The following is a 13,428-nucleotide window of genomic DNA, read 5'->3' as shown; positions in this document are numbered from 1 at the left end:
GGGTCACACTGGTATTACTGCCATTGGTAGAAGTGGGCCTGCAATCCTTACATTGTCCTTTCCATGGCAAGAGTGACAGTCTATTAGACCAAGTCAAGCCAGTTTAAAGGAAGTTGGATGATGCAACATCTCGGTTCATGTACAAGGGTTTATCAGACAGCTTTGTTTTCCCATAAATAATATTTTCTTGTTAGTAATTGGTAAATCAGCATCACTGCACCCAGCAAAAGAATTTTATCTAGGAAAGATATTTAGAAAGTAATTTAGCTAAGAACGATTTTTATTTTTCTGCACTAAGTAGCCAGCTCCTTCCCAAAATTTAAAGGAAATGATAGAATAGGACAAACAGAAAAATTCCAGCCAGTGATTCAACACATCCCTTTCATTGTGCATGCATAATGTCAACACTGTCTTCCATTAAGAAGCAGCAGGCTGCTCCTGACTTGTTCCAGTTATTTTTCAGATGATTGGAAAATGCTTACTGTGGTAGAAAAATGGAGTCTGTAGAAGCCTGCTTTGCTGGTATTGAAACCAGTAAATTGCTCCTCTGCAGGTTGTGTGTACAGACTGTTCGTCTATTAGGACTTGAAAGTAAGGGCTCACTAGACCCCGATGCAAGGTCACTAGACACTTGTGTATTCTAATCCTGGGGGTTCTTTGAGTTTGATGTTCATTGAGACAGGCTTTCCTGCAAAGCTAGGGGAGATAATTAAGTGCTAGCTAGGATAGAAAGCTCCTTCCTTTTAGCACCCTTCCCGGTGATGCTAATGGGTAACCAGTTGGCCAGAGGCCTGGCTGGGTCCACCACGCCACAGGTGGGGGCACTTATGCTGAGCTGTGCTGGAACAGTCCCTCCCCCCGCCCACGATGTGTTAGGCCTGGCTGGATGGAGCAGCCTCTCGCCCGCAATGTGGTGTGGCAGGCTCAGCCCAGCCAGACCCACTGTGCCACAGGTGGGGAACTGCTCCAAGGTTAACTAATTAAACCTAGCATTTAACTAATTAGCATTTTAAATGAGAATTAACATCCCTGATTGCAGCCAAGTTTTGTTCAACTTCTTATAGTATAACCATAAAATCCAGGGCCAAATAAATCCCTATTGTAACCCCATTGACTTTAATGTGCTTACGCCAAGGCCACATTTGAATCACTATGATTAAGCCAGACAGCAAGGTTGAATTCATGCCTCTGGCTTCCACTGTTCAAATATAAGAATGTTGTGAATCTGAGATTCAAAATCAGAAGGACAAATCAGTGCGAATGCCTTAATGCTAAGATTTTCTAGATACCTAATTTCTATAAATTGTAATGGGAACTTGGGTCTTTATCCTTTGGAAGTCAGCCTGAATGCTACAGTGATCGCTTTCGGTAGCATTAAATAACCTCAGGATCATGCATTTTCTTTGTAAATGATACACCAGAATAGAAGGGTGAGACAATAATAAGAGGCGGCCGGTGAGACACGTGGTTTTACTTGCATCCACAGAAGCATGGTAATTCTATCTATTATTGTTTGTTATGCTTATGGTTGTGCTTAGGGTCTGACTTAGAATGGGCCCCAGGGAGCTAGGCCCTATAAAAATGTAGATATAGCCCTCCCCTGGTTCTTTACATTCTAAAGAGACAAAATAGACAGAGGGCAGTGGAAGGAGACAGAAAGTGCAACAAGATGATGGTGGCAAATGTCATGTGAGTGCAATGATTTTTTGCTTTTCTTGAGACCTCTTCATAGGGTTGTGTTAGAAGGAGGGAGGGAGAGGAAAGGAGGGTCTGGAGCACACAGCCTGCCAGCACCGGGAGGAGAAAGTTCAGAGTGAGGACTGTAGAAAACAACCTGACCACCCCATCCATTGCCATTGGCCCCCTGCTCGGACAGCTTTCTACCACTGCTGGGCCCGTGTCAGTCTCCATTCGGTTCCTCCCTGCTCTTTCTTTCCAAAAAACCCACCTGGCTGCGGAGAGGGGGGGTTGCCACATGGCCTCTAGTGCCTTCAAAGGGTGGAAGGCTCTCCTGTACAGTTCTGGGGCTGGAATGGCTCCAGCTGGGCCCCATTTAACTCTTCCCCTTCCCCTGCTTTATGCATTTCTCCTACCCACACCCCTGTGAAGTACCAAAGTGCTGTTATCCCCACTTTGCAGATAGGGAAATGAGGTGTAGAGCCTAGCCCATGGCTACACAGGTTGTCTGCGGCAGAGCCTAGGTTTCTGGGATCCCTGTTTACAACCTTAACTAACCCATCCTTCCTCCACGAGAATGGAAACTGAATGACCAAGTTGGCTAACACTTGGGCCTGGATTCCCAGCACTGCAAAAATGTCAGAGAACTATATAATGTATGTCCCATGTGTGGCAGCAGTTCCTAAGCCTCGTATTTTGGATGGAAAAATAGCTTTACGTGTGATGGGCTGTGATACAGAAGACCCCTTGGGGTTGCTTCCCAGTGTGCTGATAAAGCCACTGACGCACACCTTCTTGCTCTCTGGGGCTTCTCACCACCCTGTTCTGCTGGGTGAGCTCACCTGGTATCTCCCAGCCAAGTCACAGAGCTGAGATCACCACCCCCACAAAGAGCAATCTAGACACAGCATCCAGGAAACCAACCTTCAAATGGGATCAGAACCCCAAAGAAATCCGTCTTCCACTGTGTGAGAGTTTCCTGGTCAGACCCTACCCTGGGGTGGTCACATGTCTTTCTAAGACCAACCACTGCTTAGACTTAAAGGACAAAGAAGGCTGTTCTCAAGTTGTTAAGTTGATCACCTAGGGTATGTCTACACTACCACCCTAGTTCGAACTACGGTGGTTAATGTAGTCATTCGAAGTTGCAAATGAAGCCCGGGATCTTGCATCTTGCCGGGTGCTGCCATTTTTAAATCCCCGTTAGTGCGGACTCCGTGCCCGCAGCTACACGCGGCACGGAATAGGTAGTTCGAATTAGGCTTTCTAATTCAAACTACCGTTACACCGCGTTCCTCTGCTGCTACCTGTGCTTCCTGCCTACGCTGCCTTTTACAGTCGTGCTCTCTCAGTGAGAGGTACCACCAGTACGTGTACACAAACAGGGGAATCACACCCTGAGCTCGTACTGTAGACATAGCTTCAGAGTAATCATGAGGCTATAAGGCAGTTGCCAGCTGGCCCCAGGATGGGTGCTGAGCACCCAAGGTGGCATACAGCTACCTAGTTTCCAAATCCTTCCCCTGGTTCTGTGTCAAAGGTTGGGGTTGCTGAGCTGTGCTTCTCGAGCCTAGCATCTCCTGATGTTTAAAAACGTCATTGAAATAATAATTGGAAACTAAGGAAACATTTAAATTCTTCTGCTTATATAGGGGACCCAACTCTTCCCTCTGCTCCCATAGGGGAAGGGACCCAGATCAAATTCCTCCGGCACCAAAGAGTGGGAGTGGCATTGCCACTTTACCTGTTTCTATCCATGGAAGAATCTTCACAGGTGCATGGCAGGCTGGGAGGAGGCAGGCTAAGAAGATGGCTGTTTCCCATTGTGTCATTGCCCTGGGGCACTCCTTTACTGAGTGAGAACTGCTTTGCAGGGCTAGGTGGCCAAATAGACAGCACATGACATGTCTTTGGTTCTGCCTAGACACTCACGCTATGTTCACCTTCGTGATACCAGCTCAGACTGTATTCCCAGTCTTGCCTCCTGATGTAGATGTGGGAGTGGGAGATGTAGGGAGCAAGGCAGTTAATGGGCAGCCTCTTGTTTCCTAGATTTGTAGACATTAAGCTTGGGTAGGACCGTTATGATTTAGTCTCACCTCCTGCACAACATAGCAGAGAATTTGATGTAGGCTGTGTCTATGCATAAGAAGTTTTCTGGTTATATCAGCAAACCTATCTGGTGTAGTCATGGTTTATACTAGCAGAAAAGCCTGTTTGCTGATATAGCTTAGACCAGTTCTCCAAACAAAGCAGGCTTTACTGGCAGAAGGACTGTTTTTGCCAGTATAACTGTGTCTATATTAGAGCTTTTCCTGGAATGATGATGTCAGTAAAAAATCACTTCCTTAACTGACATAGCTGGGAAAACTTTCAAGGCTAGATCAGGCCCATGTCAGTCTTGCATCAAGCCGATAAATTCTGGTTGAGCCAGAGCATATCATTCAGAAAAACATTCAGTTGTTCTACTCACCAATAACAGAATTATTTCTATTCTGAATTTGTCTAGCTTCAGCCTCCAGCCATAGGATCTAGCTGTTCCTTTGCTAGATTATAGAACCATCTACTATTAGAAATTTTCTCCCTAGGGAGGTGTTTATAGACTGTGATCTAGTTCTCTCCTAGCATTATCTGAGACTAGGTCTACATTAGAAACATTTACTACTATAGTAATGTTGGTTAAGGAGGCGTGTGATTGTTTTATTGATTGTTTTGCAGATTTTCCATACAGGCAAATAGCCTTTGGGTAGACACCATAAAATCAGTATAAGCTATACTGCCTAAGCACTTTTTGCTGCTATTAACTGTGTCAGCACTAAGAAGTTTTGCTGGTACAGGGCGGCCCATGAACCTAGGCAAACTAGACAGTTGTCTAGGGTGCCGCCGGCCCGGGCGCCTTATGATGATGTCACGGGGCGCCCCATGATTACATCATGGCCATTGACGGCCGTACAGGCAGGGATGCCAATCGCGCCTTCCACCTAGGGCGCCAGCTGCCACAGCCGGCCTCGGGCCGCTCCAAAATCTTCTAGTATATCCCTAGCCTTAGATAGGCTTCCTGAATCCCACAAGTTTGAATCTTTTCCAGGTTTTCCTCACCTCTTCCTAGTGAAGGAGCAATTTGGTTAATGAGCAGCAAGACACTTTACAAGCTTATCTACCTGTGTTTTTTCCCCTCTTCTGGAGGGTGATATCCTGAAGATTTTTTAACTCCTGCAACCCTGTTATGCTCGCACTAATTGGCAGCAACTTTCTGATTGCATTCTGGAATGACAGCAGTGGAGGATTATACCTAGGCTTGTCTGTGTTTATGCCCTTTTTATACCAAAAGTGTCCCGGTGATTTTTGTCAAATGCTATAAATAAATTTGCTCATGGGCTGATCCAAGCTTCAGCTGGAAGTAAATGTTTACAGCTGACATACCTAATGTAGCCGTTAGAGTTTATAATGACCAGACCATTACATGGACAGGTACAAAAGACCCTGTGATAGAACAGTATTTCCTTGGTGCTGCCATAAAAGCTCTGAAATGTGCTTTGCACAGGATGTTCAGTAGTCACCATTGCATTGGATTTCCTGGGTAATTTGCTTTCTCACTAAATACTAGTGCATCCTGTATCAGATGACATGGCCACCAGCAGTGTGATGTGTGAGGCCCTGGGCAAATCCCTCTCCCTCTGTTCTTTGCTTTCCCCATACCATGTGCATAATGGGGATATCATTTTCCTTCTTATTTCATAGGGAGGTTTTGAGGTTTCACTGGTGAATAGTTGATAGTTGTTTTTATGTCTAGAGTGATGTTTTTCAAACTTTTTTTCTCATGACCCAGTTGAAGGTAATTGTTGATGCTGTGACCCAATGTAATTTGACTAAAGTGTGGGGTGCAGGATGGGCCTGAGGATGAGAGCTTCAGCTTTGGGGATGGATCAGGGCTAGGGCAGGAGGGCGGCTCCTGGTCAGCGGTGCAGAGTGGGTGCTAAGGCAGCTTCCTGTCTTTTTTGGCACTGTAATGGGAGTATGGAGCTAGTGCTCAGAGCAAGGGCAGTGCATGGAGCCCTGTGTGCTCTTTTGTCCTCCCCCCTCACCTAGGAGCCGGGCCTGCTGCTGGCTGCTTCTGGTGCACAGCGCAATCTGCAGTGCCAGGACAGGCAGGAAGCTGCCTTATCCCCACCACTGGCCACCCTGCGGCAACGAGACCTGGTTCCTGACATTCTGTGACCCAGTACTGGGTCATGACCCGTCGTTTGAAAGCCACTGATCTAAAGGACCAGAACTACTTGAATAGTGATAGAAAAGTAGCCGTGTTAGTCTGGTGTAGCTGAAACAAAAAACAGGACTATGTAGCACTTTAAAGACTAACAAGATGGTTTATTAGGTGATGAGCTTTCGTGGGCCAGACCCACTTCCTCAGATCAAATAGTGGAAGAAAATTGGCACAACCATATATACCAAAGGATACAATAAAAAAAATGAACACATATGAAAAGGACAAATCAAATTTCAGACCAGAAGGGGGATAAGGGAAGGAGAGGTAAATGTCTGTGAGCTAATGATATTAGAGGTGATAATTGGGGAAGCTAACTTTGTAATGGGTAAGATAATTAATGTCTTTGTTTAGACCATAAAGTGTTGAATTTAAGCATGAATGACAGTTCAGAGAATTCTCTTTCAAGTCTGGTGTGAAAAGGACTTTGAAGCAGAATGCAGGTAATCAAGTCGTTGAGACAATGCCCTTTCTGGTTGAAAGGGCAAGAAACTGTTTTTTCTTTGTGATCCTGTCTAATATCTGTTTTGTGGGCATTGATTCTTTGGCGAAGTGTCTGAGACATTTGTCCAATGTACATAGCAGACGGACACTTTCGGCACACAACAGCATAAATTATATTTCTGGATGAGCAGGAATATGTGTTCTTGATCTTATAACTCAATTGGTTAGGATAACAAAGACATTAATTATCTTACCCATTACAAAGATAGCGTCCCCAGTTATCACCTCTAATATCATTAGCTCACAGACATTTACCTCTTCCCCTCTCATCCCCCTTCTGTTCTGAAATTTGATTTGTCCTTTTCATATGTGTTCATTTTTTTTTATTGTATCCTTTGGCATATATGGTTGTGCCAATTTACTTCCACTATTTGATCTGAGGAAGTGGGTCTGGCCCACGAAAGCTCATCACCTAATAAACCATCTTGTTAGTCTTTAAAGTGCTACATAGTCCTGTCTTTTGTTTCAGAACTACTTGCTCTTCTTTATCTGGAAATCGGTATACCATGCAAGCATTTTGAATCAAGCTGGAAATCCCCTTCAGACTTCCTTTTAATTTAAAATAAAATGTAAAAATAAATCACAGGGCCGCGCATTCAGAATTTAAAGGTAAACAAAAGCAGCGTATCAGTTGCTTAGTGCCTCCTGGTGGCGCATTCATGAATCGCTCCATTCAGCCCAGTTTTTAGCATTATGTAAGGGGTCAGCAATGAAGTGGTACGCGAGCCAATTTTCAGTGGCATGCACGGTAGGAGCTCATCCCTGCCACATCTCCCCTGTGCAGCCACTGGAGTCCTCCCTCTTCCCTGACAGCAGGTTACGCTGTGGTGGGAGGAGGCAGCACTGGGGCTGAGGCTCCTCAGCGCCATCCCCAGAGCTGGCCAGGGATTGTGTGGCAGCAGGAGCCGCGCCTCCGGCCTCAGGGGCCAGCCCGGGATTGTGTAGCTGTGGTAGCATCTCCTCTGGAGCTGGATCGGGACCGCATGGCCGTGGCAGCGGCACCTCCAAGGCTGGCCCAGGACCGCGGCAGTTGCTGCAAGGGGGCGCGAAGCCAGGTAAACGTCCCCTCCTCATGCGCAGACCCCCCACCCCTGAATCCTCCACTCGCTCCCCTACTCCTTCCAAACACCCCCCCCAGGTTGCTCTGACACCCTGCCTGTTCCTGCACCCTCCCTCCTGACCAGACACCCTGTCCCCTGGCCTCGCCAGACACCTACCCCCACCCTGCTCCTGCATCCACCGTAGTTCATGCACCCTCCCTTCTGGCCACACACTGCACCCTCCCTTGCTCATGCTCCCTGCACCTGGCCAGACACCCTACTCCCAGCCTGCTTCTGCTCCCTTCCTCTCACCTAGACCTCACAACGTCTCCCCCTTCTGCACCCCAACTCCCTCCCAGATCCTGCACCCCATCCCTATCCCACTCGCTGGCAGCCCTGTCTCGCACACTGAACTCCTCATTTTTGTCCCTACCCCAGAGCCTAAGGGGGGGGGCCATAAAATCCACTAACTCTGGAACCCCAGAAAAGTAAATTTGTCCTATGGGAAACCCTGAATCTCAGTCCTCCCTGTCACTTCCTTTCACCCGGTAAGGCTGGAGCATCAGAGGAGTGAGGTGTCTCAGTTGGGGGCTATATCAGTGAGGGTTGGGAGTTTTAGGAGGAGGGTTTTTTTTGCTTCTCACTTGTGTGGTTCCCAACTGATGTTTTTTGTAGGACCCAAAAAAGGTTCCCCACTGCTGCCTTAAATAAAGAAAACATTGGAACCTTTTGTGTTAATATTTCACTTTATTTAAAATGAAGTTTGATAAACTAACATGAGAAAGTTAGTCTGTTTAATCATTTAAATTAAACTGTTCTCCCCAGACTGCAGCTGATTCAGAAAATATGGTTACTGTACTCGGCCTGTCCCAGCCTGCCCCTTTCCCCTCCGCCCCGGCACACAGATCCGTAAATAGAAGTGAATAAGTTAAATCTTGGCACACCACTTCTGAAAGATTGCTGACCCCTGCATTATATCAGATAGCGTCTGAAACCGCTCTTGAGGTAAAATAGTCAAATGCACCTAAATCTTATTTCAGATGTTACTTAGACACTTTGCAGCCTACAAACCAAACAAATTAGTAGCTCTTAAGCTCCAAAGTTACTTAAGTACTTTGGAAAATGTTGCCTATGATATTTTTTCAATGCAGAAATGGTCATTAAATGGTCACATTTTCCTATTTCCAAAGTGTTTGTTAGTTCAGGCTTTCACTTTATTTTAGCCTTTATCAGCTTTCACATTCTCTTTGAACAATGGGTACAATGTTATTTTTGTCTTGTTATCACAGGCCTCAGTGGTATGGTATCAGCAATTGAGTTGCTGCCCAAATTGTGTCTCTCAATAAACGGTGCTATTTTGCTAGTTTATTTCTAACTTTACGAGCAAATTCCCCCTGTTCACAAATTTGCTTTCTAATCAGGCGACTCATTTTTACCCTGTTCTGGACATGAGTTTGTAAAACACTCCTTGAAATGGCTCTGAGTGGGTGATGTACCAAAGTTTCATAAGGAAGAATGATACATACGAAAGTATTCTAGCAAACAGCCCACCAGCAATAAGTCTTATTCTGCTGCTACTAATCTCCTACAGGAACTCCCTCTTAAATCTAGTCCATGCTGCACAGTTTTGGACTGATGTTGCTAGACCAATATAGCTTCAGTGGGGTACAGACCTTTCATGTCACTTGCACTGGTGTAAATTACCATAGTTTAACCATGCTGGTTTATGACATTTGTTATGCAAGTATAGCATATCTACCTGCTGGGTTTGCACCTCTTAGGCAGCATTCCTTCAGCACTTCACACTCAACACCCCAGATTTCAGATGTAAATGCAATCTTGAACCTGTTCCACACACACAACACTAAACTAGTCCTTGTAAGAGTGTCACGTGGAAGAAATCTAGTTTATAGATATACAGGTGCAAGGATCCTCCGGACAAAGGACTCAGTATAGCTTCAAAACACAAAAGAAGAAAGAGGTAGGAAAGCTGGGATGGAAGAAGGACTTGTGGTATGTATCTCTAGCTAGGTTCTCTGGCTGTATCCATCAGTGAGGCAACATGTCTCCTGCATGGCACAGAGCCCAGCTCCATGGACAGTATAAGATGGGGCAGCTCCTTGCCCAGTATTGGGTGAGGCAGGGGTGTGAGGATCTATCCTGTGTCCGACAGAGAAGAGTGTGTTGGTTTCATGGAAGACCACTTCACCATAAGCAGCTTTTCTACTGCTTAGGCTAGGCATTGGGTCATTGGATGGATCCCATTAAGCAACTTCACAATCAGGGCCTCTGATATCAAAGCATTATTTCATAGCTGGATCATCTGGGTTCTGAGAAGCTGATTGTATGGAAAATGAAGCCCTTGCAGGTCATCAGATGATTTGTCAGTATTGTAACAAGCCCTGGCTTTATAACCATAAGGTGAGTCAGTCATATTAAAATTGGTTTTTGTTCTTTCTTTGGCATACAGGCTCTGTCTGTGAGCTGGTCAAACCTCAGGCTGCCTTGGGTGGATCTGGACTGGCTGATTGATATCTCATGTCAGATAACTGAGCTCGATTTATCTGCCAATTGCCTGGCTTCCCTGCCATCAGTGATTCCATGGGGACTGATAAACCTCAGGAAATTGAACTTAGCTGACAACCAGCTGACCGAACTGCCCAGTGTCCAGTCATCTGATGAAATTATATGCACAAGGTGTGTGTGCTGTATCCTTAAATCAAAGAATAGCAAGTGCAAAGAGCTGCTTCCGATCAATCAATTATGCAGGAAAACACAAGGAAGTTTTTCTTTACTCAGAGCACAGTCAACCTGTGGAACTCCTTGCCAGAGGATGTGGTGAAGGCTAGAACTTTAACAGGGTTCAAAAAAGAGCTAGATAGATTCATGGAGGTTAGGTCCATCAATGGCTATTAGCCACAATGGGTAGGAATGGTGTCCCTAGCTTCTGTTTCTCTGGAAGTGAGAGACAGGGGAGGAATCACGTGAGGATTACCTGTTGTGATCCCTTCCTCTGGTGCATCTGGTATTGGCCACTGTTGGCAGACAGTATAATGGACGAGATGGACCTTTAGTCTGATCCAGTATGGCCGTTCTTATGCACGTATGACGGGCTGAAACCTGAAGAGAAGAAATGAGCCTATGTTTCTTGGGTAGAGGAAGAACTTCTTGGTTTTATCTTTTCAATGTACAAAGACTCATTTCTGCTGCATACTTCATAATATACTTATTTCCAAGTTAATTATCAGGATGGTCAAGTTTTAAAGTGTGGCTTTTGTCATGACTTGTGAGAACATGTCCTACTTCAACCCAAGTAGCACTAAAAATGCAATAAAATAGAATGTCTTTATACAATACTAGTAATTGCTCGTGCTTTTATTTATGCTTTTTTGGACGTTTTTCCACTCCTGCAGGTTACTTGAGGTGGACGTGTCCATCAACAGGCTCTCTGCTCTCCCTTCTGGATTCCTACATCTCACAAAACTTCAAAAACTCATCGCTACCAAAAATTATCTGGAAAAGTTATTTGATGAGGAAAGTGGTATGTGAACTCCAATGATCCGTGTTCTCCATACCCTTTCCACTTCCTGATCTTGCAAGGGACACGCACGTTTCCTTGGACCCCTAACCCACCAGAGTCAATAGTGATTGTGTGGGGAGCTTAGTACAGCTCTGGGGTTTTCATCCAGAGCACACTGAAGTCAATAGTCTTTCTGTTGACATCAGTGGACTTTGGCTAAGGCCCATGAAGTACTGAGCACCGTGCAGGATCAGAGCCTGACAGACCGATCTTCACTAAATTTGTGGTGTTTTGTGTTTTCTAGCAACTAATTGGATTGGATTAAGGAAACTGCAAGAACTTGATGTTTCTGACAACAGATTGGTGGAGCTCCCCACACTGTTCCTTTACTGCTTCAAGTCCCTAAACGTCCTCAATGTTTCCAGAAACAACCTGAAGGTGTTTCCAGACCCCTGGGCCTGCCCTTTGGTAGGTCAGACTGTTCTGCCAGGAGCAAAAGACCGAGGAAAGCTTTCCACTCACAGGATAGTGCAAGGAAATGGGCTGTGATATGTTACGACACTGTCCAGCTTCTTAAGATGAGAAACTGGTCTCCCATTATAGGGATGATTTTATCTTTTGGATTTCCAGGGTGGATTTTTGGAGATCCACTGTAGTTCATATAGATATATTCATTAGGACCAAAGGTACCACTGCTGTGGATAAAGCAAACTGCTTGGACCCTGTTTATTTAAGCTGAAAGATGTACAGTAACACTCCGATAGTCCGGCATCCAACTGTTCGGCACTCCCGATACTCCAGCATCAAAATGCCAAGCGCTTCCGACCAGCTGATTAAAAAGCCTGCCACTCAGCACACGGGCTGGCTGTAACCAGAGGGAGCATAAGGTTGGGGGAAGCGGGGGGGGGGGGGGGGGGGCGGGGGGAGAGTGGGATTGTGTTACAGTGTGGAGAAGAGAGGTTTGCTTCAGCAAAGGGGAGGGGAGGGAGAGGAGGATCAGGTTATAGCATGGAGGAGAGAGACAGGAAGAGGAAAGGGGAGGGGAGAGGGAGGGAGATTGTGTCCTGGCCTGCTGTTAAGCCATGCAGCTGTACCGGACCTCCCGATTCTCCGGCAAATCTGATAATCCGGCACCACCTAGGTCCAAAAGGTGCCGGATTATCGGAAGTCTACTGTACTATGTCATGTTATACACCCATAGCCTTCCTTGAGATTAGCCTTAATCAAACCTGCGGATAAATTATGAGACCTCAATACCTGCAGGTCATTGTGTATTTCAGGAAGAGATAAATGTCAGTGTCTCGTGGATAGTGGTAAAAAATGAGTGTATTTTATTGGTTTACATGTATATTTAGGGGGAAAACAGTAAGTGACTATCTTCAAAGTTACAATTAAAATGCATATACTTTAAAAATGAATTTGCCCATCAAATAAATGTGTGCTTTTAGAGTTTATTGGTGGTTGCTTGGAATTAGACTTACAGGAATTAGACCTACATTTGTCCAAATCCTTGTTGTGCAGTTGTTACACTTAGTTAAAAAAACTAGTTAGGCCTCATGAATCAAATGTATTAATATATGAAACGTGACAATTGATCAGCATGTTTCTTTAAAAAAGAATGTGTCTTAGAGTTTGTTATTGTCTCTGTATTTTGTTTTTCATGCTTCCAGAAATGTTGTAAAGCATCTAGAAATTCATTGGCGTTCCTCCCAGACACATTGACTGTTTTCTGGAAAAATCACCTCAGAGAAGTGGATTTTTCTGAGAACTCACTAAAAGAAGTTCCACAGAGCCTTTTCCAACTTGAAGTAAGTGTAAAATCCTCATAGAGCTTTTCCACCGGAACCTCTTCAGCACAGGAATGCCAACTATAGTGTGTTTGTGATTATGAACAAGGGATTAGAGGCTCTTTGTGTGTTTTAGTAAGATAATGTATCTTTGCTCCCTATGCAGAGCTGTTGTGCAAGGCTTTCATGTAATACAGTAATTACGCATTTAACACGTGCCTATTTAACATGTTTTCTTAATAGCACGATTTTTTTTTAGGGAACCTTTTCAAATAACACGACCGTCCCCAAAATAACACAAAAATAATCAAGTGGTGGACTACTTTGTGCAGCAGTATAAGCTGGTGAAAACAGCGGTAATACGCATGAGCAGATGAACACACATGGTCACAGTGCTCCTCCGCTCACTCATGTGTTTATCCTTGTGTTTTAACAAACCGTGGCAACTTTTGTTGCTAGATATCTTGCTAGATATCTAATGTTGACGACTGAGCACCAACAAAAAATTGACTTTGCCACCACCACCTGAAGTGCAACCCCCAAGTTTTCCATCATTTTTAATGGGAAAATTGACTCTGCATAGCACATTTTCGCTTAGCATGAACATCTTCAGAAATGCATCTATAGTGTTAAATG

At 45.0% G+C, this 13,428-nt stretch overlaps 1 protein-coding gene across 5 annotated transcripts in view; it reads left to right on the top strand.

Annotated features, from left to right (window-relative positions):
- LRRK1 (leucine rich repeat kinase 1) overlaps nucleotides 1-13,428 on the top strand; it is a 149,119-nt gene that overhangs the window by 55,102 nt on the left and 80,589 nt on the right. For all 5 annotated transcript variants that reach the window (XM_075896927.1, XM_075896928.1, XM_014576607.3 and 2 more), the window contains 4 exons: nucleotides 9,956-10,182; nucleotides 10,899-11,026; nucleotides 11,310-11,473; nucleotides 12,676-12,813. In XM_075896927.1, the coding sequence (XP_075753042.1) occupies nucleotides 9,956-10,182; nucleotides 10,899-11,026; nucleotides 11,310-11,473; nucleotides 12,676-12,813 (657 nt within the window). The remainder of the gene's footprint in view (nucleotides 1-9,955; nucleotides 10,183-10,898; nucleotides 11,027-11,309; nucleotides 11,474-12,675; nucleotides 12,814-13,428) is intronic.

This window comes from Pelodiscus sinensis, chromosome 14 (assembly GCF_049634645.1).
Source record: "Pelodiscus sinensis isolate JC-2024 chromosome 14, ASM4963464v1, whole genome shotgun sequence".
Lineage (NCBI taxonomy): Eukaryota > Metazoa > Chordata > Testudines > Trionychidae > Pelodiscus > Pelodiscus sinensis.
Note: the sequence above shows the minus strand (reverse complement) of the source record. Positions and strands in the feature narration are given on the sequence as shown.